Here is a 26,231-nt window from a genome sequence, read left to right on the forward strand (position 1 = left end):
AAGACTAAGCAACCTCATACGCTCCCATGTGGTTTGTTACATCCCTTGAACATTCCAGAGAGACTATGGTCCTGTTTGGCTATGGACTTCATTGTAGATTTGCCTGTTTCTAAAAAACAGACTGTGATCCTCACGGTGGTTGATAGGTTTACTAAGATGGCTCATTTCGTGCCCTTAACTAAACTCCCGACTTCTCCTGAATTGGCGGAGATATTCGCGAGAGAGATTTTTCGCTTACATGGGATACCTTCCGAAATTGTTTCCGATAGAGGTTCCCAATTTGTTTCACGTTTTTGGAGATCCTTCTGTTCTCAACTGGGCATCAAATTGAATTTTTCTTCTGCCTATCACCCTCAGTCTAACGGAGCTGCTGAACGTACCAATCAAAAGATTGAACAATATTTGCGTTGTTTTGTTTCTGAACACCAGGACGATTGGGTCGGTTTGATTCCTTGGGCGGAGTTTGCACACAATAATCTCGTTTGTGATTCTACTCGTTCCAGCCCCTTTTTCATGAATTATGGCTTTCATCCTTCCATTCTTCCCTCGGTCTCTCCTTCCCAAGGGGTACCGTCAGTTGATGTTCATGTTGCCAATTTGAGGAAGTTGTGGGATCAGACTCGACAAATTCTCCTACATAATTCCATGTTGTTCAAGAAACACGCTGATAAGCACAGAAGGGCGGCTCCGGTTTTTGTTCCAGGTGATAGGGTATGGTTGAGTACAAGAAACATTCGTTTAAAGGTTCCTTCTATGAAATTCGCTCCTCGTTACATTGGTCCTTACAGGGTTCTGACTCGAATTAACCCAGTTGCGTATCGCCTTCCAGCTGCCTTACGCATCCCCAACTCCTTTCATGTTTCCCTACTGAAACCGCTAGTCTGTAACAGATTTTCCTCCACTATATCCTCTCCTCGCTCTGTTCAGGTTGAGGGTCAGGAGGAGTATGAAATCAACTCCATCATCGATTCTCGAATCTCCCGGGGGAAGTTACAATATCTTATTGACTGGAAGGGATAGAGTCCTGAGGAGAGGACTTGGGTACCTCAGGAGGATGTACATGCTCCTCGCCTCCGCAGGGCTTTTCACTCCCGTTTTCCATCTCGCCCCGGTTCCTTCCGCCCGGTGGGCGTTTCTGAGAGGGGGGGTACTGTCAGGGTACCTGTAGTCTCTACCTCAGAGGAGGTGAGAGACTTAGACGTTTATCCTCTCAGAGGGGTTGTTTCTTCCGTTCCTCGCGGTCCCCTCGGCCATTTACAAGCCGACCGCGAGGGATCCACTTCCTTATATGACGCGACGCTCAGTAGTCGACGTCATGACGCCAACCCGGGACGACCTGTCAGTCAAGTCCCGAGCACTAATCAGGATTCGTCGGGGGCGTGATTACCCTCTAGAATCAAGGTATAAAGTAAGGCTTTCGGCATCTGCTCATTGCCCTGTCGTGGTTCTAGCCTGTCTAGTCACTCAGTGCTCTTGTATTCTAGTTGTCTCTTTGGTTCTGACCCGGCTTGTTTGTACTACCCTGTTTATCTCTGTTACCCTTTGACTCGGCTTGTCTCTCGCTTACCTGTCCTCTCGTTCCCTCGACCTCGGCTTGTTCCTAGACCATTCTCTACTTACTCCTTACGTTAAGTCCGGCCATTCTAAGGTCCGGTATACGTACCTACCACCTGTTTGTACTCTGCGTGTTGGATCCCTGTCCCGATCCTGACACTCTCGACATCTCTCCACGGAACCGCTCCGGAAGGCACTCTGGAACCAACTTCAAATCCTCTGGAAGCTAAGTTACCTCGCTGTATTAAACAAACTTTCCCTGACTACTGAGCAAGCTCAGCCTGCTCACACTTCCTCCTATCGTTATAGGAGTAATTCCTAATTATTTACCATTCTACCACCATATGAGATGTTTTCTATCAATTAAGCTAAAACGAATCTCTGCAAGTTAAAGCTACATTGTTCCCTTCATATTATTGCTTCAATTCAATTGTATAAATTAATCTAAGAATCCACTCAGCAACTTGAACCATTTAAAGATACAGTACCTGTGTTTATTCAATCAAACTTATTAAAGACACAGTATCAGTTAACTTCCTGGTGAACAGTCATCTCTTTATTCTCTCAACTCCTCACATTCACATCTAATTAATCAGAAATCTGCAGTTGAGCTCCTTCAAACTCTATGTGAACGTGACACTATGGCTGCATAAACAGAAACACCTAAATGGGTGAAACTTCAGAGACATGACTTTGAATTCTCTCCTATTCTGTGCCACCTAGCAAATTACAGAAACTAAGGAGACTAATAGGATAATAGCTTGTTTACCCCAACATATAACTAAAATAAATTACTTGTAGAAAAAGGTTGTAATAAAATAGATTGATTTAGAAAACGAGATTATATCTAGCATTCTTTACAAGATGAACACATAGAAACATTTAAATTATGACTCCATGTAAAATTCTTTGGAATGGCTTTTATATCAAATAGAATGCACATGTGATGTCTGGTATGATTTTTATTGTGGCATTTAGAGGGATAGACAGGAGAAACATTACTTAAAGGAACACTATAGTGTCATGAATACAAACATATATTCCTGACACTCTAGGTGTAAAACACCATTTAGTCCACCTTGCCCCTCTACCTTTTTCTGGCACTGTGTGGGTCTCCTTGAGACTCCGCCTCCTTTCCTGAGATCATCAGTTCTGATGATCTCAGCCAATCTAATGCTTTCCCATAGGAAAGGCTAAGGCACACGTGTGGCAAAACACTGTACTGCACCAATGAGCATCTCCTCGTAGAGATCCATTAACCCCTTAAGGACACATGACATGTGTGACATGCCATGATGCCCCTTTTATTCCAGAAGTTTGGTCCTTAAGGGGTTAAATCAATGCATCTCTATGAGGAATGTTGAATGCCTCCTTGCCGAGCATGGACACAGTGTGCAGAACTCTCTGAAAAGGCAGTGTTTACATTAAAATGCCTGCAGGGACATGCCGTAGACACCAGAATAAATACATTAAGCCGTAGTTATTCTGGTGACTATAGTGTCCCTTTACATTGAACTGTAAAAGACTGATTCTAAATAAAAGTGTTATCCTGATCTTTGCTTAGTGATCTTGATGACTAAAATTTAAATAATGGTCAGTGACTAAATAAAGCACGCATGAGAATAAACTAATTGTAGCTCCTAAAATACTGAAAAATACTTCCTGTAGCACAAACGATAAATATAGACAATTACATGAATTTTAGATCCATAGTTACTTGTTTTGGTTGTTCACTTGCTCGCAATAAATTATTTGATGTTATATAGTTATATATTATGTTATATATTTGTTTGTCCAATACCATAATTTCTCTATATATTTAATTTGTTTATATATTTTTTTTTTGCTTAGATCGACTTATTTGCAGAATTCGCCAGAGAAGACAAGGAATCGTTATCATGTTTTCAGAAATCAAAGAAACGAGGAGATTTTAGAACAAGCAAAGCACTGCCATACTCTGTGAGTCCAGTCTTACACGTTTCATTCTTTACAGCTTGGCATTGCCCATTAACACCCCTTTTCTCCTTGTTACATATCCTGTATATAGTTTAAATGTCATATGCAGTTGGTACTTTATCTTAGTTTTTGACAATGCAAAATAAGCCTGCATCAATCAACTTTATATCCATTTTAAGTGCCTAAAAGTGAAATAAGATAATTCTGGAAACTGATTTTTATCTCTTTCAAAATAAAATGGAGAAACAAGGAAATACTTCAAGCCATGATATTTAGATGTTTATTTGTTTCTATTTGTTTGTCTCTGTTACTTTACAGTGTGAACTGCTTTATGGAACGCGAGACATTCTTGCAGGAGGTTGAAGAGTGCACTAAGGCTGCTAGAGGATATGTCACTGTGATACAGGGAGAGCAGGGCAGTGGGAAGAGCTCCGTTATGGCCAAAGTGGCCTCCATGGCCAACCAGTGGATAACCGGGTATGTCCATGTCAAAACTAAACTCATGGATCTGTCATTCTTTCAGCAGTCAGTGGTAAATGTAAATGATGTTTAAGACTTTGCTATGTGCCTAGTCACAACACAAATCTAGAACACAGACGTTAAGTGCAAAGCCATTTTTTGTGACATAGATACATTAGAGCAGGTGACTGAAGCAATGGTATATACTTTGCTAATTATAGAGGAGATATTGATATTATGGAACACTATATACAGTGGAACGTTTGAGGTTCCACCAAAACATTTAATAGTTTGTTTCTCATAATAAGTTATTATATATACTTAAACATAATGTTTTACAAGCAATTCCTGGAAAGAAAACATGTTAATGCCAGTCATCAGCTGTATGGGGATTTAATACTGTAACTGTATCTTCTTGTCTAATCCATCTCAGTAAATAGCACAGTTTGCTCTGCTGCTTTCTTTTCACTATTTTTTTTTACATTTATCAATGATTGTGATATGATATAAAATCTTAACTGGAAGATACTTTAATCTATCTCATGGAGCCCCAAATATATAAATATATATAATGTAACAACAATAAACATATTGACAATCAATATTAAAGGGGAGAGAAGAATACGTACCTTGCAGAATTTCATAAAAATCACAGTAAACACACCCCACACTTTCTTAACACTTACACTACCCCTACTACCCCCTACAGCCCCCTAACCATTAACTCCTACACTATCTGTGTTATATTATATATTTTATGTTTACATTGCTGTAAACAGAGCCCCTCGTGGCATTATTTTCCTGTAATACTCAGTTCTCACTATGTATCTCTCTTGCTCTTTCTGAGATAAGTACAAAGCATTGCTCTCCTTTGTAACCTGTAAAATGAATTATTTATCAATAATAATAATACACAGACACATCAGTTCCAATATAGCAATGCTACTCAGAATTGGCATATTTGTCTTTAACATGATCATGTGTGTTATTGATTGCAACACTGATCTAAATAAAGTCCTTATACTCCAGGTTTTAAGCGATATCCCCAACGGAACAGTGAAACTTTCACTATTTGCAGGGGGAGACCAGGGACCACTGGCCCAGTGAAATAAGAATATTCTGTTTGATTACTTATACATATTACTATCTGATTTCTACTGATTACTTATACATATTACTATCTATGAAAATATCAGTATTAGTGATGCATCTCTTTTATGAATCTGGTAAACAACATTTTCTTTGAATACACTGTAACATAGGGATCTAAGGATTGTCACTCGGTTTATTGGCATCACTGGAGAAAGTCGAGATATACGTTTGTTACTACAAAGCCTTTGCTACCAGATTGCGGACATATACAACCTTTCGACACATTTCTCAGAGGTATGTTGAATTATTTCATTAATGGAACATCAAATGCTGCCTCTTTGAGCATAGGTTAAACTAACCTATATTACTTAAAAGAAAGAAGCTGTGGAACCTACTAGCACCTCCAAAGCTCTAACACAAAGATTTTAGATGGTATCCAGAGTCCTTTGTAACAATGTCATTTGTTGCTTAACCCCTCCAATAACTAAACTGAGTATAAACAGTTTTATTTTCATGTATTTAGCAGTGTGAAATCTAGTCCATAAAGCATCACTCACCCTTTAGTTAGGATTGCCAGCCAATAGAGGAATATTTTTATCTGCCAGAAGCCACTAGTCACTGATATAATGCCTGTAAATTTGCTGAAAATGTAAGTTCACCCTGTACTTTCAAACAGTACAGGAAGTTTCAGTATATCATATTATTCCTACAGTCAAGGAGGGGGAGGAGTGAAAGGACCATTTCACTGTTAGCATTATATTAGCAGTCCAAAGATTGATAAATATTGCCATAGTAATTTTAAATACATTTATTTTATAAATATATTATTTAACTGCAATTACTGTATGTGGGCATTATGCTCATATGCCGACATTCGTTTTACATTCTGATGCAATCTTAGTGAGCTGTATTGCTAATAATACCTTCATGGCCTACAGTATATGCAAGACATTTGACCCTTTTTGTTTATATAATTTTGTGACAGCTAGTGTATGTAAGAAAAATTAGCATTTTTGCTTTTATACTGGCATTTCAGACCATGCAGGTGACACGGGTCTGGTCGGGAAGGGGTACTGACCAGAGCTGCAACCTCTATATGTTGGAACCCAGCATACTCAAAAATCAAGGCAAAGACTAGTGTATTGTTATATACAAGGAACACAATGGAATTAAATACAAGAACAGATAACGCAATGTAAGAGAAGGAAGCCCTCTGAATACAGGGAGGACTCTGGATATCTGGAGCAAGGAGACCTCTGGATACAGGGAACCAGGAACTGAGGAACGCAGATAGCTCAGGAACGCAGCTAGCTCTGGAACTCAGGGAAGGCAGCTAGCACATGAACTCAGGGAAGGCAGCTAGCTCAGGAACTCAGGGAAGGCAGCATGTTCAGGAATTTAGGAAAGACAGACAGCTAGCTCAGGAACTCAGGAAAGACAGCTAGCTCGGGAACTCAGGAAAGATAGCTAGCTCAGGAATTCAGGAAGGAAGCTAGCCCAGGAACTCCGGAAGAAAGCTAGCTCAGGCCCTTAGGGAAGCAGCATGTTCAGGAACCCAGGGAATCAGCATGATCGGGAAACCCCAGAATGGTAGTGGCACTGTGAGGTACTGCACCAAACATAGTAAACAGAATTGTGACAGTGGGAAACATTGCAAAATAAAGGATACTGTATACAGTGTAAAGCTTATAATTTCCCAAATATTTTTTATAAAGGCTGAACGAATAAGTGAAAAATGGAAGTTGGGAAAACGTACATAATTTTTATTTAGTTGGTATGCAAAGCAATCTATAAACAAATTTGCTGTGTGATATGTTTATTTGCTAACTGTGCGTCTATTGCTTCAAATAAATGTTATGCTAATATTTCTTCAATTAGAAGGTGCTCAGTAGTAAATGGGCTAAAGAGAATCAGTTATAAGGTATCCAACGTAAGACAGCAATAGACAGTCCAAACATTTTATGGGTTTTACAGATGGTCTTATCTATAAGGCTCTAATTGAGTACCTCTTAATGAGATACTTCAAACCACCACCAACATATTTTTCCTAGTTCATAAAAGGACCACAGGGAGCTCTTCATCAGGTCTGGAGGCATATTTATACACTGACAGAAACTATACAGACATCATTCTGTAGGACTTTTTTGTACAGAAATAACAAGCGAGACTTGCTCTCATTACACACTAATCAAGCTCATGGGTTGACTACTGGATTAATGGATGGGTGGCGAAGATTGATTTTGGAGATTGCTAGTGTGTGGCATTGGTCTATTCAGTCTGCACTGATGGTCCAGGAATAGTCTGTAATCCAGACTTATTTTGGGTCGTTCTGTAAAGGTGTCTTCCCAAGGTCATGTAACTAGTCCTTGTAGCATAGAAAGGTATTGGTGAGGGCAAGTAACCAGAAAAGTAAAAAATTAAAGGTTGGATATACCTACAGTATATGCAAAAGCCAACTAAATACTCTTTGACCTATTGGACATCATTATGTAACATGCAAGGATCGTGTTGTTAGGGAGTTAGAAAAATGTAATTTATATATAAGATCACCTGACACTTGCGTTAATATGAGGTTTATGTGCTGTAAAGGTTTGAAATCCTTAAGGTAAGACATAATCTCATAATCTCCGTGTGTCTCATACAATGTCGTGTCTTTTGAATGAATAACTATATTATCTGTCTTCCTTCATTTTAAGGACTTAAAAGGACTAATAAATGAGTTTTCATCGTTGCTGGAGTTTGCCACAGATAGCATGCCTCTGATGTTGGTATTGGATGGGATAGACGAGTTATCAGAGAATGATGCTAAACTTTCCTGGTTACCTGTTATAATACCACAGCACATCTATTTCATTGTCTCAGCTTCCACAGAGTCTGACTGGGCCTCATTAAAAACCGTACAGGTAGTTACATTTTTATCAAGGTGTATACTGTACTGTGTAGGTACCAAAGAGAGAAATATTATTGAGGCCACAACCTACTCACACGTAAAGAATGGCCTAAGTACAACTTCACAATGTTGAGAAATTGTTTTAAAATGTCTGGCTCAAATATAAAAAAGTATAATGTGCATATTTCTAAATTAACTTTCTCATGTTGTTTATTTACAGAAACATTCATCACATTTCAAATTTCTTCAGATACCAGCCCTCAGTAGCGTGGAAATAAATACAATGATTGGGTCATGGTTGAGAAGGGACCAACGTAGACTCACCAGTCACCAAATGAATGTATTGTTAGAAGCATGTGTTACTTGCCCTTTACCACTTTTTGTGTTATGTTCATACACGGAGTCATGTTTGTGGACTTCCTACACTTCTGACAAAGATGCATGCCTTCAGACTAATCTTTCCAAAATGTACTCATGGATCCTAGCAAGGCTTGAAAGGAACCACGGAGAACAGGTTGTTAAAAAAACAACCTCTTACATCTCATTTTCAAGAAATGGTATTACTCTAGGAGAACTATTGGACCTTTTATCTTTGGACCAGATGGTTATGAATGAGATTAAGCAGTATCAGGGAGTTACTGTGTCTGTATTTCCACAAGCTCTCTGGTTAAAGTTACAGAATGACTTTGGGATCCATTTGGTGGAACAAAGGACAGACAACACTTATGTTATTAACTTTGCCCATGAACTTTTCAGGACTGCTTGTATAAACAAATATGTAAAGTCCAAGGATTATCAGCTTTCTATCCACGCTTCTTTTGCTGATTACTACCTAGAGAGTAAGAGCCAACACAGCTCTAATAACCATTTAGCACCGATGATGCCTCTGTCATGGTTGGCAAAGTCAGAGAACAAGACTGACCATGTGTTTAACCATCGTAAAATCTTAGGAATATCTCACCATCTCATTCAGTCTAACCAGATCTCACGACTCGTAACAGAATGCATATTTAATTATGAATACCTCCTGCATAAAGCATGGGCTACCTCCGTGATTAATATACAGGATGACCTAAAGGCTGCTGTCAACCCTGAAAGGTAAGGGAGGTAGAACAGCTTCTACAAGTATGAATAGGTTTGAATGGACAATTGAGAGTTCATGCATTCTTGAGAGTTAATGCTGACCCTGAGAATAAGTAAAAAAAATAACTTACCACATCTTGATTGGGAGCCACCACCCATAGGGTGAACTGTTTAGATTTTGTCCAGTTCTCTTATATTTTTTTTTTTTTCTGCTGTGGGAGATCCATCTACCTAGAAGGGTGGCCTTGATAGAGAGTATTTGGGTTTGGAATGTTATTTCCTGCAATTTTTTTCAACTTCCTTATCTACTTCCTCATCTCATTTATGAACACAACAATGTAGATGGTGGGATGGATGATAGGAATGAAAAAATCCACTGTAACTATCAGGCTCCATTAGTCAGTAAATAATTTTTACAAGGTGTCACAGTCTTTGCATATAGTTGTCTATATGCTATTTTTTATTAAAATCAAGTGTAACACATTTATAAAAAAAATTTGAGTCATTGATGTTGCAATGATCCGTGATCTTGTCTTTCTTGCAGGCCAATACAGGATTTGAATCTGTTGTCCGAAGTTTTGCAACTGTCCTATGACATTTTACTCCATGATCCATGTCAGTTGGCGTCACAGCTGATGGGACGTTTGCATCAGATAGAATCCTCAGATAAGCCTGTGGCTCCAGGTATGAATCAACTTGCATTAATATGTATTTGTCTTCCATGGCAAAAATACTGGATTTAAACCTTGTATATCCATCATATTAAGAATGATTTCTGACTGGAGGTCTGGTCCAAAAATATATTATAGGTTTCAGTGGGTACATGGCATGCTTGGGATATGGTGACATACATACTGCCTTGTTATAATCATCTTGTACATGGGATGTCTCTCTCTACCTGTCTGACAGGTGTGGGTTGTGTTCTTGTTAAAACCTAATTAACTCCAATTGTTAAGGCTAATTACAAGACAGGTATATGGATACAGCTATACAGGTATATGGAGTTCTATGGAGTTTGTGTCATGTGGTAGACAGTTTGCAATAGTTGATATGTCCATGTCACTCTGTTAACATGTTTCCTTATCTCGGCCCTCTTTTGTACTGTGAGATTTTATACTCCTGTCTTAATCTGTTTGTTGTAATAAGTTCTAGGCGTTTTCGAATTTCACAAACATGTAAAATACACATAAACCTGTGAAACACCATCTTAAACATTTCCTCACTCTGTCATTATGTCTATAAATGTGCCATTTGCACTGTGTGACTAAACAAGTTGTATTTATTGGCCCTTGTAAAGTGGTGTTAATGACACTAATACTGGATGAAGTGTCATTCCTATTACTCTAGAATTAGTTGAAGGTGCAAGGTCTTTCTTTAGAATGTTTTGTTATAAAGCTTAAAGGTAAAATTCAATGAACTATTGTATTTTCTTGCTTTAGTTTTGAGAGGTTATTGAAATATTATTATTTGTGTTATTTTAAAGAAAGTTTGGTATTATATATATTTTTTTCCAATTACTACACCAAGCTCAGTGTATCAACAGATCACCAAGTAATGTTTAATGCCTGGGTTTACAATTAAATTCACTGTTGACTAGTATACTTAGATTTCTATTTAATACTTTTTTTTATAAGCTTTTTAAATGTTGGCCATTTGTTAAAAATAAAACAACTTTTCAAATGATTTATCTACAGAAAGTCCCATAGACGTTAATGGTTACTTCTGTAGAAAAAATCATTTGAAAAGTTTTGCAAATAGATAGTGATCATTTTGATCGAGTTTATCCAAAAATATTTACTATCTTTACTAAGAGGTGAGAAAGTAAACACATTATTATACTTTATTCTATGCAATATATTTGTTTACTTTAAAAAAAATCTATGTAATACGACTGTAATTACTCAGTGATAGTTTCACCAGTTTCTGACGTAAAACAGCACTTAGTTGGAATGCATTGCCCAAAATGTAAAAATATTTTGAACACAAAACCTATACAATATTCAGGTTTGTGTGAAAATAATAACATTTTTAATAATATTTTATTTATTTTTAAACAAGTTCCAAAATAAAGAAAGTAATGAGCTATGGACAACACTGCTTGACAGCAATTAATACAAACAAAAATTATAATAACAAAGAAAAAATACTCAACATAAGGAACCGTGCATGGTAGCTAGCAAAGAGTTGACAGACTCGAAAGATTCTGTGCAAAAAGGTACAAGAGTAAGTGCCATGGAACTATGTGACATTCAACATAGGAGAGCAAATAATTGTATTGTCCAAGGCAATAGTGATAACCCGTTAGAAAGATAATGATACTGGAGTTGTTGTTACCATGAAAACAACTCCACGATGTTCTACAAAGAGTTGGGAGGGACATACAGTGCTGAAATGACAGGAAAGAACGATAATTCGGAGGGATGAACCAGGCAGTGCATATTCGGAAGTTAAAGTAATTGCTTAAAAATAGGGGTCAAGGCTAGACAACAAAAAAAAAAAACGTATGGTTTAAGAGGAGAAGAGCAGAGCTAAATAAAAAGAGTGGAGGGAGTAGACATGTGCAATTCGTTTCGGTCTGAATTAAAATTCGGCTGAATTTCAGGTAATTCGGACATTCGGGTGCTTCCGAATGTCCGAATAGTTGAATTGCCGAAGTGCCAAATTTACTAATACTAAGTAAAGATTACTTAGTATTAGTAAATTATGCCCCTACTCACTATACCGCGAGTAGGGGCATGTCTATTAAACAGTGAGCAGCCTATGGCTGCTCACTGTAAAAAAAATAAAAAAGGGTCCCCCCTCCCTGAGCGGGTGGGGGCCCTAAAGTAAAAAAAGGGGGGGAACCTAATGTCCTTCCCCCTGCCCCCACCCCTGAGCGGTGGGTGGGTGCCCTAAATACAAATTGGGGGGACCTAATGTCCTCCCCCCTGGCTCCCACCCCTGAGCGGTGGGTGGAGGCCCTAAATACAAATTGGGGGGACCTAATGTCCTCCCCCCTGGCCCCCACGCCTGAGCGGTGGGTGGGGGCCCTAAACACAAATTGGGGGGGCACCTAATGTCCTCCACTCTGGCCCCCACCACTGAGCAGTGGGTGGGGGCCCTAAACAAAAGTAAGGGGGGGGACCTAATGTCCTCCCCCCTGGCCCCCACCCCTGAGCGGTGGGTGGGGGCCCTAAACACAAATTGGGGGGGACCTAATGTCCTCCCCCCTGGCCCCCACCCCTGAGCGGTGGGTGGGGGCCCTAAACAAAAATAATGGGGGGGGACCCTTTATAAGCCTTGCCCCGCCCTGCAGAGCTCAGTCTGCGTGGAGCCCTCGCAGGGTGAAGAGGGATTTTTTTTTGGCGCTGTTTTTTTGTTTTGTTTTTAATTGCGGCGGTTATTATGGATATTTATTTGGCCTTTTTTGGGGCCACAGGCTGCTCACTGTTTAATAGACATGCCCCTACTCACGGTATTGCGAGTAGGGGCACAATTTACTAATACTAAGTAATTTTTACTTAGTATTAGTAAATTTGGCTGAAAGACCAATTTAGGTCTTTCAGCCTTTAGGTAGATAACTCCCTAATACCGTGGGAATTAGGGAGTTATCTACCAAGCGGCTGCAACAAAAGTATATTTTGCTATATTTTAATGGTAACACTGTGAGCTGGGAAATGAACATCAACATGCTCTTTTTTCTGCTTTTGCCTCTGTTGTCCTCATTTCAAACATATATTACTGAATACAATAAATACATTGACCATATTATTCAGTTTCCTATTATAAAGTGATCCTATATTTGTTATTGCAGGAGATCCAAGGAAGTATCCTTTTTTGCCATCTTTATTATCTCAGTGTACACAGTCATCGATCCCTGTGTTTGTGCCGTCATTCACCTGCCTTTTACCTCCTGGAGGACTTCTCTATGAAACTATAAAAGGTAAATTATAATAGAACGAGCGTTCCACTTACTTCTAAGAGCCCTGTCCTTTTAGACTATATTCACACAATGATTACATGCTATTGGGAATATTCATTTCGTGTGCAGTGAACCATTGCCTTTTACGCATGAACAACTTTAAAACAGTAAAGTATAATTATTATTATTAGCAGTTATGTAGCGCCAAAATTCTGCAGCATTTTATAATAATTCAAATGGGACAGTTACAAGTGAAGAAGACCCAGCTCAAACGGCCTTACAATCTGTAGCAATAATTAATCTGACTGATCCATTGTTGATCAGATAAGGGCTTTTAAAATTCAGAATGAGTTTAAGCTGTTATAGACATCGTAGACATATGCAGACTTGTCCTCGGATTCGAATACTAAAGGAGTTTATTTCCAATAAAACAAAAACAAAAAAGATTTGTTTTTTTCAAAACATTTTTTTTACTTAGTTTCAAGTATTTGTTAATTGTAATAATGATGATTTAGTCTCACCATACAAACCTAAAAGTATTTTTTCGACATTTCAGATTTAACCCATGGGTTAACATTGACATGTAAAACACATTTCATTAATGCAGCAGTTCCTGGTATTCTACAAAAATATTTATAAACATTCACTCCTTGTTATTTTTTATATTCTTCATATGTTTGTCAAAGTGACACTAACTGTTACTCTTTTCTGTATTTAACTATTGCTAAAACTGATCATGGCTGTCCACAGCATGGGACAAGAGAGGGCAAGTGTCTTGGGAATTGCATTTCAATTACAATTCCTAAATTTCTTAAAAGAGCCTATATAGACTATGGCTGTGCCCCCCAACCACCAGACATTTTTTTTTGTGGCTGTCACTGACACTGAATGCTGATTATTTCATATATGAATTGTTAGTCATACTATACAAAATGTACAAAATTGTGTTGAATCTTAGCATTAAAATTCAAATTTCATCATATGTAGGGCACACTGACAGAATTGTGTTAAATCTTGGCATTAAAAATCCAATTTCCTCATATGTAGGGCACACTGACAGTATTACAGCAGTTGCAGAAGCCCAAGATGATCTGCAGGTGATAACAGCCTCTAAAGAAGGCACCTTAAAAGTGTGGGACCTAACCACTGGAAAATGTGTTTTCACTCTTCATGGAGTTGGAAGAAACATTGACTCGATCACTGTCTGCATGCACAACAAACTGGTTGCCGTAACAAAAAAACACAGCCTCCAAGTATGGGATCTTCATCAGGGAAAAATGGTTTATGGCGCCAGTGACTTTTTGGACGTTCCAATTCTAACTTCAGCTTTGGATGGTCAGCTACTTTTGGCCTTTTTTGATGGAAGCCACTTAGTCAAGGTACGTTTTTGGTTTGGGTTTTTTTTTTTTCTCATTCAAACATTATTCTTTTTGTCCTTGGTACATTTATTCTACAGTGACTTTTTGCATGTGTGCCTAAATTGTTTTTAGTTTATAATTTTACAGTGAGCAGCCTGTGAGCAACCATGCCCCACGAGTGGGGGCTATTCAAGTAAACGGGGGACATAGGGTCCTCCTTGGCCTCAACCCATGAGCGGCGGATGGGGGCCCTAAATGAAAATGGGGGAACCTATTGTCCTCCCCCCAGGCCCCACCCCTGAGTGGCGGGTGGGGGCCCTAAATTAAAAATATAAAGCCTTCCCACGCCCTGCAATTAGGCTTAGAGCACTCTGATTGGTTGATTCCACTATGTCCCCCCGCTAGTTAATAGATGCCCAACCATTGTGCCATTTGTTAGAGGGTGAGGGCTTTTTTTTTTACAACAGGGAGCAGGCTGCTCACAGTTTAGTATACATACCCCTACTTGCGGCATAGCGAGTAGGGGCATTCGGGAGATTGTAATCTCCCTTATGCTATTATGGGGGTCATATTGACCACCATAGAGTGAGGGAGGACATGTGGGGCTTGGGGGCTTAGGACGTGCTTATAAAGTACTGCTCCCTGACGCTTCTATTTTTACATATTACAAGGAGGGAGCTGTGAGCTTTCTGACGAATGAATAGATGAAATTCCTGTTCGAATGCCAATGTGTTAAACTGGGCATGCGTGAGAATTTCACAGCGCTATCTAGTGTGGGCAGATGACAGGGACTTCATCTACCCACACAAAGATGGTCCGGGAACAAATAAAGATAATAAAGATGAAAAAATAGGTAAGCTTGGGGGCATTTGGGTGTGACTATGGGGACAATTAAATGTAGTGAAGTCGGGAGGGGGGTTAAAAGAAAACTGGATTCGGCCATGACAGTGCCGCTTTAACTGCATGTTCTCACTCTATTACAAACTGTAGTGCTATGTTACTATGTTACTGTCTTGCTTAGTTTGAGGAGCCTGTGTGTCTCGGTGAATTCAAATTCCTAGGACCTGCATGTCCTTAATTTCATCCCCTACCCATAACTATTGAAAACTCTAATAAACAGATATTCATCTAAAAATGTTAAGGAACATTATTCTGCAACTTGAGTAACAGTGCAATGCTCTTAACTGTACTACATCTGTTTGCTAATTTCCTATACATTTTATTTTAGGTGTTTGACCTAGCAGACTCTTGCAAACTTGTCTGTCAAGTTGATATTCCTGCTGATGAGAGGCCCATTCACAAAAATTATTCTATCCTGGTATCCAGAAATTCTGTGAAAGATTACATTCTATTTGCTTACAGGTAAGGCAAAATGCACAAATGGTAACTATACTTTTTTTACCTTAGTATAGCTGCAGTACACTAGGGATGTCCTGGATACCAGTGGACAAGTAGCCTCCAAATAAAATAAAACAATTAGTAAATCCCACCAACTTGCACCTTAAAAATGGCTTCCTGGAACATCAGTAATAGGAATAATTAAATACACTTAGCCCACAATTTATGCCAAAGTAACACATTTATTAGAAAAGGAGAAGGATATATGTACTGCCACTATGCTAATGAAAAAAAAAATCACATTAAGTAAAATTTAGCATATAGCAGCAGAACACTAGGGACATAGCAAGATCCAACAAAGGGAGAGTCAGTTCAAGTTGCCACGGCTTGAAGCATTTTATGACCTGAAAGATGCTTCTTCTAAAGAGAAGATGTCTAGCCTGTAATGACAGATCACTCATTACCAACCCCAATTTGGCCACCATGGAATGATGGCTCTTTTTATATTTTGAGTGTGCCTTTAGTATGAATGTCGATTTAATATTGGGATAGAAGACAATCTCTGTTCCTTAAATGAGACCTGACACCTCCCTGGATTTTCAATACTATTCTTACTTATGAGAAAACAAGAAATATGTATTTGTGCGGTGTGAAAAATAAATTAAATGTAGAAACCATCTCCTTTTAATTGTGTTAATTGGTATAGGAATAATTGGGGTGCCCCCATCTTAACTTTCTGTCAATCATCGTTATAAGCCTATAATATATATTTAGAGGAAAACTGAGAATCCTGTGAAAACGGATTAGAACAAGCTATAGGTGATATCAATATTTTGCTCAGTGGTTTAAAATTCAATGAAGTGATAGTTGCCCAATAAAAGCCTTTCGTTAGGACTTTTCTTAAGGCCCACTTCACATTTAGATTGTCGCACACTTACACACTCGAGCCACATTTTCTACTTTTAGAGCCGTAGCTTGACTTCACTAGAAAAAGGAAATGCCTTATAATGAGAGCAAGATATAGTAAGTAGTTTGCATGAATACTAAATACTCAGGAGAAGAAACATATCAATAGCACAAATGAAAATGCAGTGGGGTCAATCCATCGACAAATTAAACAAATGTTAACCAGGAATATAAAGTGTAATCAAAAGCCATGCTCTATACATTGCCCCTGCTATAGAGGCAGTATAGGAATGTGGGCTAACTGGAGGAGTTTAGAAGTATGCGCTCTGAGAGTCAATAGAGGTAATTGGGATCAAACTAGTAACTACAAATGTAAAAATGAATGCTACACAATGCAATACAATGGGATACAGAGTGTGTCTTATTTTAAAATATACATTATGTATGCAAATTATATTATGTTCCAACATGTGCAAACTGTAAAGAGACAAATTTAGTCCTGTAAATCCATAATATATTATTATTATTTTTTTAAAGAACAAAATGTAAGACAATGCTGCAGTCTGGTGGTATAGTAGAACAAAATAATGATTCCCGGTGTATTATTTTACCCTTATTACATATAGATTTAATGATAATTCACTACCCTAACACTGAACATTAACATGTTAAGGATTTTACAGAAGGCTTACATGTAAGAAAAAAGAAAATCCTTATTAACAATGTGATTAGAGATTTGCTCATATTTACACAGAGAAACAAAAGCTTTCAGCGGAACTGTGTAATTTTCTTGTTGAAGTGACTGTTGGCAGAAGAATGAGCCATGGATAAATCTTCTGAAATTCTATTGTGTGGTCTTTTTTTTTTTAAATCTTTGCAATAGGAGCGGTAAAGAAGCTATGGTGCTGAGTGCCAAAAGAGGGGCCGTTGTTGCAAAACTAACCACACAAAACCCAGTAGCATCTATTCAAGGAGTGGCCGTAACTAAGGAATACTTCTTAGTCATTTGCAGGTAAAAAAAAAAATCAGCTGCCAACAATGTGATGCAATTTTCTCTAGGATAGCGATATAGACTTAATTCTATCATGTTCCTTGGCACCTAGTGTTTTTTGGCATTGAGTATTATTAATAATCTGTAGTCCTTTATAGTTGGAGTACATTTATGGTTTACATGCTAGTTGTCCGAGTCTCAGTTGTAGGCATCTAGCCTAGGATGTGAAACCACCTGAGGATACATAAGGATTGATGTCCCTCGTATACCAAGGAACAACAACATATGTTTAGATCATTAAGAAAATGTAAGATTTAAATCTGCTTAGCTGGGCCATAGATGTTTTACCATCATCATCATTATTCTTAATCTCTATTTTTAATCCTCACGATATACTAATTATTATTAATGTAGCCCCTTGATTCATCAAACAATTTGGTGCACAATGTTGTCAACCAAAAGCAGCACTCATACTAACATAGAAGACTATCTATGTTTCTGTTTTTTAAACATGCAAATTAAAAAACGCTGGAGGTGAAGCAACCACTGCATGGAATGTGCGCATACTCAAAGCTGCAGCAAGAGTTGGTCATGGAGAATATGGAACAGTTAAGTTGAGAGAGGGCTCTTGTTGGAAAACTAGTTAAAGAAATGTAAAACACAATTCGTGGGATATGGTGAAAAGAGTTAATCAGTGTTCAAACTAATCAATCAATCCAGGATTTACCTGTGGAGTTTTATTGAATGAATTAGACTTCATAGGTAAATCAGAGCAAGGAAGAACTGTCTTTTCAAAATCTTAAGGTCATATGTCTGACGTCATTTTTTTTTTTTTTTTAGATTCTAGCCCTTTTACATTGCATAATCTATGTCCTTTTCTCTTATATTTTACAGATACCCATCTCTGAAGATGCATGATATTGTACACATAGAACTGTTCAGTGTGCACACGTTTGCTTACATTCGTACAGTGAAAGGGTGTGGGCATGATTTCATTACAAAGTTTGCTGTGAACCGACAAGGATCTCATGTCATTGCCTTTTCCCAGTTACCCAACACCAACATCACTGAAATATTGGTTTGGAATTTGGAAACTGAAGACCACAAGCATATGGCAAAATTCTCATCAGTTCCTAAAGGAGGTTGGTATTAATTTAAATTTACCAAAACCCTTTGGACTTTTCATGTGTACATTCAATGAAAAGTATCATCATCAATAATCAATCTTCAATCAGTACTCTATGTAAATGTGATCATTTCAAGTCATGTGTCTCTATTTCTGGCTTTTTATGAAAAAATAAAGACTTACATTTCCCATTTTGTAGGATTATGCTTTGACCTTCGATACTGCCTGGCTTTCTGTGAGGGAGAGAACTTCTTGCGATCGTGGAACCTGGCCAGCCGTATAAATGATCAGTCTCTTACAGTGAATATTAATAAAACAAAAAAGACTGATGGAATTCAAGAGGTTATTACTATGAAACATTTCCCTAGGTAAGTAGAGTTGTTGTGTTAACAGAAAAATCATGAGTACCGAATAAATCTTTTTAAAAAAGTATAGCAATTTCTTGTTGACAGACAAAGTTCTGTACATTCATTAATATAATGCTGAGGAACCACTTTCCCAAATTCTTTCTACCTCTCTACTCATCCATACATTGCTGAACACAGTAGTGACAGTAGTGAAATTCTAATACTTGATGGAATTAAAACACCATTGTGGTTCTGCGATCCTTACATTAACAAACATATGCAGATTAGTTGTTTATTGGCATGATACACAGCCTTGAGCAGAGGTGAAAGTGCCAGCAAGAACCCTTAAGTAGGACAGTCCTAATCCAATAATTATGTGTTTTCTGTTACACATTATATCGCCAGGAAATTCATAATTGGTTCTTCTATACTTTTTATTTTCAAAAATTCACACCTTTACCAAGATAGCGCAAGAAGTTGGAAAAAGGGAACTCATTTATGTCCTTAAATACATTGCAAGTTAGGTTTCCCAAAACCTCCATATTATTAATCATCCACTAAGCACAAAGTCAATGGTATACATCGTAGATTGCAAAAATGATCAAAAAATGTCAAAAACATCTTAAAATAACAGTCTGTTTCCTTAGGTTTGGTTCCAGGCAGACCTGTGGTTAATTGCACAATATAAACTACTTAACTACACAGAGCAATGTTATATCAAACTTTGTCCCCTAGGACAAAGTGGTCCTAGGGGTCATTCCTCGGGTGGCTACTAGAGGCGCTTTCTGGGGCAGTGCAGCACAACATTCAGTGTCTCCACCCTCTGCATAGAGACACTGAACGTTCCTCATAGAGCTGCATTAATTCAATGCATCTCTATGGGGAGATGCTGATTAGCTGTCAGGGTACCTGTTGTCTCTACCTCTGTGGAGGTGAGACACTTGGACGTTCTTCCTCGCAAAAGGGTTGAATCACTCGTTCCTCGCGGTTCCCTCGGTCGTTTACACGCCGGCCGCGAGGGATCCACTTCCTTTTATGACGCGGCGTTCAGTAGCCGACGTCATGACGACAACCCAACCCGATCTGTCAATCAAGCCCCAAGCACGAATGAGGATTCGTCGGGGGCGTGATTACCTGTTTGGAACCAGGGTATAAAATAGGGCTTTCTACATTTGTTCATTGCCCTGTCGTGGTTCTAGCTTGTCTAGTCACTCAGTGCTCTTGTATTCTGTTAGTTTCTTTGGTTTTGACCCGGCTTGTCTGTTCTACCTTGTTTACCTCTATTACCCTTTGACTCGGCTTGTCTCTCGCTTACCTGCTCTCTCGTTCCCTCGACCTCGGCTTGTCTCTAGACCATTCTTTACTTACTACTTACGTTAGTCCGGCCATTCTAAGGTCCGGTATACGTACCCTGTACCTGTTTGTACTCTGCGTGTTGGATCCCTGTCCCGATCCTGACATTACGACAGGGCCAATGGATCCTGCAGGTACAAACACTCAGGTTGGTCCTTCCGATTCTAGATTTGATGCCATGGATCACAGAATGGACCAGATGGCTCTAGCGCTGCAAGCTTTATTATCTCGATCTAGTAATCCACCGGAAGAGATGCGAGCCACGTCCATCTCCTCTGTAAGTTCAGGTCTAGAAGTAGCCACTGTAGGTGCTTCTTCCCGTATTACACCTCCTGTACGTTATGGTGGTTCTCCGGAGAAGTGCCGTGGTTTCTTAAACCAAATTGGTATTCATTTTGAATTACAACCTCGCTCTTACCCTACAGATAGGGCAAAGGTTGGATTCATTATCACACTCCTCATTGATAAGGCTCTGAGATGGGCCAATCCTCTGTGGGAGAATGATAACCCGTTAGTCTATAATTATAATGCCTTTGTCGCTGCTTTTAGAAGAACTTTTGACCCTCCAGGTAGAAAGGTCAATGCAGCTAGATTACTATTGCGCCTTAGACAAGATAACCAAACCCTTGTGGAGTATATAAAGATCACAGGCTTCTGCTACCTGTTTCTTTAGCATGGGAGAAGGGAGTAATAAAGACTATGGCATTGATAGACTCCGGAGCTGCTGAGAGCTTTATTGACCAAGTTTTTGTTTCTAAACACACTATCCCATCTCAGCTAAGAGACACCCCCTTGGCCGTTGAGGCCATAGATGGTAGACCATTATCTGAACCTGTGATTTCTCATGAGACTATACCTGTTATTTTGACTGTTGGTATCTTACACGAGGAAGGTATATCCCTTATGCTTATCTCGTCCCCTTCTGTTCCTATAGTTCTGGGGTATCCATGGTTAAAGAAACATAACCCTATTATTGATTGGGAGCTAGGGGAGATAACTTCATGGGGTCAGGGTTGCCAGGACACGTGTTTACAGAAAGTCTCACCACTTTGCGTAGGTAATACACCGGTTAACCCCACCCAGTCTACAGACTTACAAATACCGTCTCGGTATATAGATTTAAAGGCAGTCTTTGACAAGAAGAATGCTGATACTTTACCTCCACACAGGTCCTTTGATTGCAAGATTAATCTCCTACCTGGTACTATGCCTCCGAGGGGCAATGTATATCCTTTATCCACTAAGGAGAACTTAGTCTTAGAGGAGTATATCCGTGAGAATCTAGACAAGGGATTCATTAGGAGATCATCCTCGCCTGCCGGGGCCGTTTTTTTTTTTGTGAATAAGAAGGATGGCACGTTAAGGCCTTGCATTGATTACCGAGGTTTGAATAAAATAACTATCAGAAATGCATACCCAATCCCTTTGATTACTGAGCTCTTTGATCGTTTAAAGGGTTCCAAGATTTTCACCAAGTTAGATCTCAGAGGGGCGTATAACTTGGTGAGAATTCAGCAGGGAGACGAGTGGAAAACAGCGTTCAATACTCGATATGGGCACTATGAGTACACGGTAATGCCTTTTGGGCTCTGTAATGCACCGGCAGTATTTCAGGATCTGATCAATGAAGTTCTTAGGGAATTTCAACAGGATTGTGTTATTGTATATTTGGATGATATACTAATACACTCTAGAGAAATTGAGACCCACCACAGACAAGTCAGAAGGGTATTGCGCAAACTCCTACAACATGGGTTGTACTGCAAATTGGAGAAATGTAGTTTTGACCAATCTCAGATAAACTTTCTTGGTTACGTGATTTCTGGGGAAGGCTTTAAAATGGATCCGGATAAACTCCAGTCTATTTTAGATTGCCCATTACCCAGGGGTCTCAAGGCCATTCAGAGGTTTATTGGATTCTCCAATTATTATAGGCGCTTCATTAAAGGATACTCTTCCATTATTGCTCCTATTACCAATATGACCAGACAGGGGGCTGACACTAAGACTTGGTCTACTGAAGCTCTCGTTGCCTTCAAGACACTTAAGGAACTTTTTGCTTCTGCACCAATTTTAGTTCACCCCGATACAACTTTACCTTTCCTACTCGAGGTAGACGCCTCAGAGACAGGTATAGGTGCCATCTTTCTCAAAGGTTAGGCGTAGATAAACCATTACATCCATGTGGTTTTTTTTCCAAGAAACTATCTGGGACTGAAAGCAGATATGATATTGGTGACAGGGAACTACAAGCTGTTATCATGGCTTTAAAGGAGTGGAGACATTTATTGGAGGGGACCTTGCATCCTGTTACTATTCTGACGGATCACAAGAACTTGTCTTATATTGGGGAGGCCAAGCGCTTATCCGCCAGACAAGCTCGTTGGTCCTTGTTCCTCACCCATTTCAATTACGTGCTCACTTATAGACCTGGTTCTAAGAACTCTAAGGCCGATGCTTTGTCTCGCCAACATGAACCTTCTACTATATCTGAGACGGTTTTGTCTTCTATAGTTCCCAAGTGCAATATTATCGCCAACACTAGCCTCAGGATTCATTCTCCGTTGCTTGCCGAGATTATGAAGCTACAACATCTGGCTCCTAGACAGAGTCCTGAGTCACGGTATTTTGTTCCTGCTGAACTCCAACTAGAACTGCTACAATGCTTTCACAATCCTGGCATTCGTAAGACATGCTCCTTAATAGCCAAAGATTTCTGGTGGCCCTCCTTACGTAAAGATATTAGGGATTTCGTCGAAGCATGTGAGGTCTGTATGAAGACTAAACGACCTCAGACGCTTCCATGTGGGCTTTTGCATCCCTTGGAAATTCCCGAGAAACCATGGACCTGTTTAGCTATGGACTTCATTGTCGATTTACCTGTTTCTAAAAAACAGACTGTGATTCTCACGGTGGTTGACAGGTTTACTAAGATGGCTCATTTCGTACCCTTACCTAAACTTCCATCTTCTCCTGAATTGGCTGAGATATTCGTTAAAGAGATATTTCGTTTACATGGGATACCTTCCGAAATTGTTTCTGATAGAGGTTCCCAATTTGTTTCCCGTTTTTGGAAGTCATTCTGCTCTCAAATGGGTATCAAATTGAATTTCTCTTCTGCCTATCATCCCCAGTCTAACGGAACTGCTGAACGCACTAATCAAAAGATCGAACAATATTTGCGTTGTTTCGTTTCCGAACACCAGGACGATTGGGTTGGTCTGATTCCTTGGGCAGAGTTCGCACACAACAATCTCGTTTGTGATTCTACTCGTTCTAGCCCCTTTTTCATGAATTATGGCTTTCATCCCTCCATTCTTCCCTCGGTTTCTCCTTCCCAAGGAGTACCGTCGGTTGATGTTCATGTTGCCAATTTGAGGAAGTTGTGGGATCAGACTCGACAAATTCTTCTGCATAATTCCATGTTGTTCAAGAAACACGCTGATAAACATAGAAGGGCGGCTCCAGTCTTTGTTCCAGGGGACAGGGTATGGTTGAGTACCAAAAACATTCGCTTGAAGGTTCCTTCTATGAAATTCGCTCCTAGTTACATTGGACCTTATAAGGTCCTGACTCGAATTAACCCAGTTGCGTATCGTCTGGCTCTTCCATCTGCCTTACGCATTCCTAACTCCTTTCATGTTTCCTTGTTAAAACCCCTAATATGTAACAAGTTTTCCTCCACTGCATCCTCTCCTCGCTCTGTTCAGGTTGAGGGACAAGCGGAGTATGAAATCAATTCCATCATCGATTCTCGTATCTCCCGGGGGAAGTTACAATATCTGGTTGATTGGAAGGGATATGGTCCTGAGGAGAGGTCTTGGATACCTCAGGAGGATGTGCATGCGCCTTGCCTCCGCAGGGCTTTTCACTCCCGTTTTCCATCTCGTCCCGGTTCCTTCCGCCCGGTGGGCGTTTCTGAGGGGGGGGGGGGTACTGTCAGGGTACCTGTTGTCTCTACCTCTGTGGAGGTGAGACACTTGGACGTTCTTCCTCGCAAAAGGGTTGAATCACTCGTTCCTCGCGGTTCCCTCGGTCGTTTACACGCCGGCCGCGAGGGATCCACTTCCTTTTATGACGCGGCGTTCAGTAGCCGACGTCATGACGACAACCCAACCCGATCTGTCAATCAAGCCCCAAGCACGAATGAGGATTCGTCGGGGGCGTTATTACCTGTTTGGAACCAGGGTATAAAATAGGGCTTTCTACATTTGTTCATTGCCCTGTCGTGGTTCTAGCTTGTCTAGTCACTCAGTGCTCTTGTATTATGTTAGTTTCTTTGGTTTTGACCCGGCTTGTCTGTTCTACCTTGTTTACCTCTATTACCCTTTGACTCGGCTTGTCTCTCGCTTACCTGCTCTCTCGTTCCCTCGACCTCGGCTTGTCTCTAGACCATTCTTTACTTACTACTTACGTTAGTCCGGCCATTCTAAGGTCCGGTATACGTACCCTGTACCTGTTTGTACTCTGCGTGTTGGATCCCTGTCCCGATCCTGACATTAGCAAGGTTGGCCTTTGGCTACGCCCCCTGGCCCACCTTCTTGGTTGAGATCACCAGAATTGGTAATATAAGCCAATCCATTGTCTTTCTTCTGATGATGTCAGCCAAGGAGGCAGATCAAATTTTACTATATTTAAGAGGGGAGCAGGGGGACAGTGGGGCTAGATAGTGATTTAAACACTATAGGCACAGGAATACATGATTGTTTTCCTGGCCCAATAGTGTTCCAATAGTGTTCCTTTAAGGCTTTGTTTGTAATTTCAAAATCAGAACCATTTATTCTCATAAAAGGGGTTGACAGTATGATGCGAGTATTTATGGGACAATTACAAAGTTATTCCCTACAAAATTTCTAAAAGTCAGATCCTCTAAAGATTGGGTGTATTGGGATTTGCTATCTCGGACCCCCCAAAAAGTTTGTTTTCATTTGTTCTTCCAAATTTTAATAAAATGTATACTAAAACGGTCTAACAGCAACGGGGCGGATGCTTTATTAATATAAAACAGAATTATCTGAATATTGGAGTAATGTTTGTTCTCTGATGCCAAAATGCAGTTTACAGTTGGTATTGTTTTTTTATTACAAGGTATGCAGTTTGTAGAAGTGTGAGGCCCGGAGTAATTACAGTTTGGAATATTGTAAAGTCAAAATGCAAAGGTAGTGCCGTACGAGTGGAGCGTGGATTGGTGGAAAACACTGACGTGGTACTAGTGAGAGACATGAAACTCTTTATCCTTACGGACAGAGGCATGGCATCCTTCACAGACACCCCAAGACCAATTTTTCAGGTATGCAGTATTGATGGGTTGAACATGACACTTTAGGATGTAAAGGGTATTTGTCTTAACAAATTCACTCCATGTTGTAATCAATCCTTGTTGTACAGAAGGTTTTAATATATGAGTAGCAATTCAACTGAAAGCAGTAGCAAGTCCGGGATGGATTAAGATATTAAGATGTCTCAATCAACCTCTTCTTGGATGAAATGCTCAACTAAGGAAGAGGATCAGAGTCTAATGATGGACATTTAGAGCTGATTGCTATTATGCTTCTATTTATTTAAGCACTTAATCTGCATAAGTCATTGACATAAATAATATACACCTTGAAGTGTCCCTTTAATCTGCATTATATATACACCACCTTAGGTTTTCAGTCTTTGTTGTAAATATATACATAGAGAGAGAGACACAGACAGACACACACACACACACAGGAAAATAATACCAGGTATTTAATATAAAAAGTGGGTGAGCAAAGCATGTGTACAAACAGATTAATTCACTAAGTGACGTAAATAGCCCTGCTGCTGTGGAAACCAGTTATTTAGGGAAGTTAGTTCAAAGATCCATGACCATCACAAGTTGAGAGGCTG

The 26,231-nt window shown here is 39.5% G+C and overlaps 1 protein-coding gene across 1 annotated transcript in view; it reads left to right on the plus strand.

Annotated features, from left to right (window-relative positions):
* LOC134615479 (uncharacterized) overlaps nt 1-26,231 on the plus strand; it is a 62,133-nt gene that overhangs the window by 23,488 nt on the left and 12,414 nt on the right. The window contains exons 7-19 of the mRNA XM_063460003.1: nt 3,406-3,513; nt 3,829-3,987; nt 5,232-5,355; nt 7,758-7,964; nt 8,172-9,049; nt 9,579-9,718; nt 12,828-12,956; nt 13,983-14,314; nt 15,522-15,655; nt 17,421-17,549; nt 18,423-18,670; nt 18,854-19,022; nt 25,443-25,644. Coding sequence (XP_063316073.1) covers nt 3,406-3,513; nt 3,829-3,987; nt 5,232-5,355; nt 7,758-7,964; nt 8,172-9,049; nt 9,579-9,718; nt 12,828-12,956; nt 13,983-14,314; nt 15,522-15,655; nt 17,421-17,549; nt 18,423-18,670; nt 18,854-19,022; nt 25,443-25,644 — 2,959 coding nt within the window. The remainder of the gene's footprint in view (nt 1-3,405; nt 3,514-3,828; nt 3,988-5,231; nt 5,356-7,757; nt 7,965-8,171; nt 9,050-9,578; nt 9,719-12,827; nt 12,957-13,982; nt 14,315-15,521; nt 15,656-17,420; nt 17,550-18,422; nt 18,671-18,853; nt 19,023-25,442; nt 25,645-26,231) is intronic.

Source organism: Pelobates fuscus, chromosome 6 (genome assembly GCF_036172605.1).
Source record: "Pelobates fuscus isolate aPelFus1 chromosome 6, aPelFus1.pri, whole genome shotgun sequence".
In the NCBI taxonomy this organism is placed as follows: Eukaryota; Metazoa; Chordata; class Amphibia; order Anura; family Pelobatidae; genus Pelobates; species Pelobates fuscus.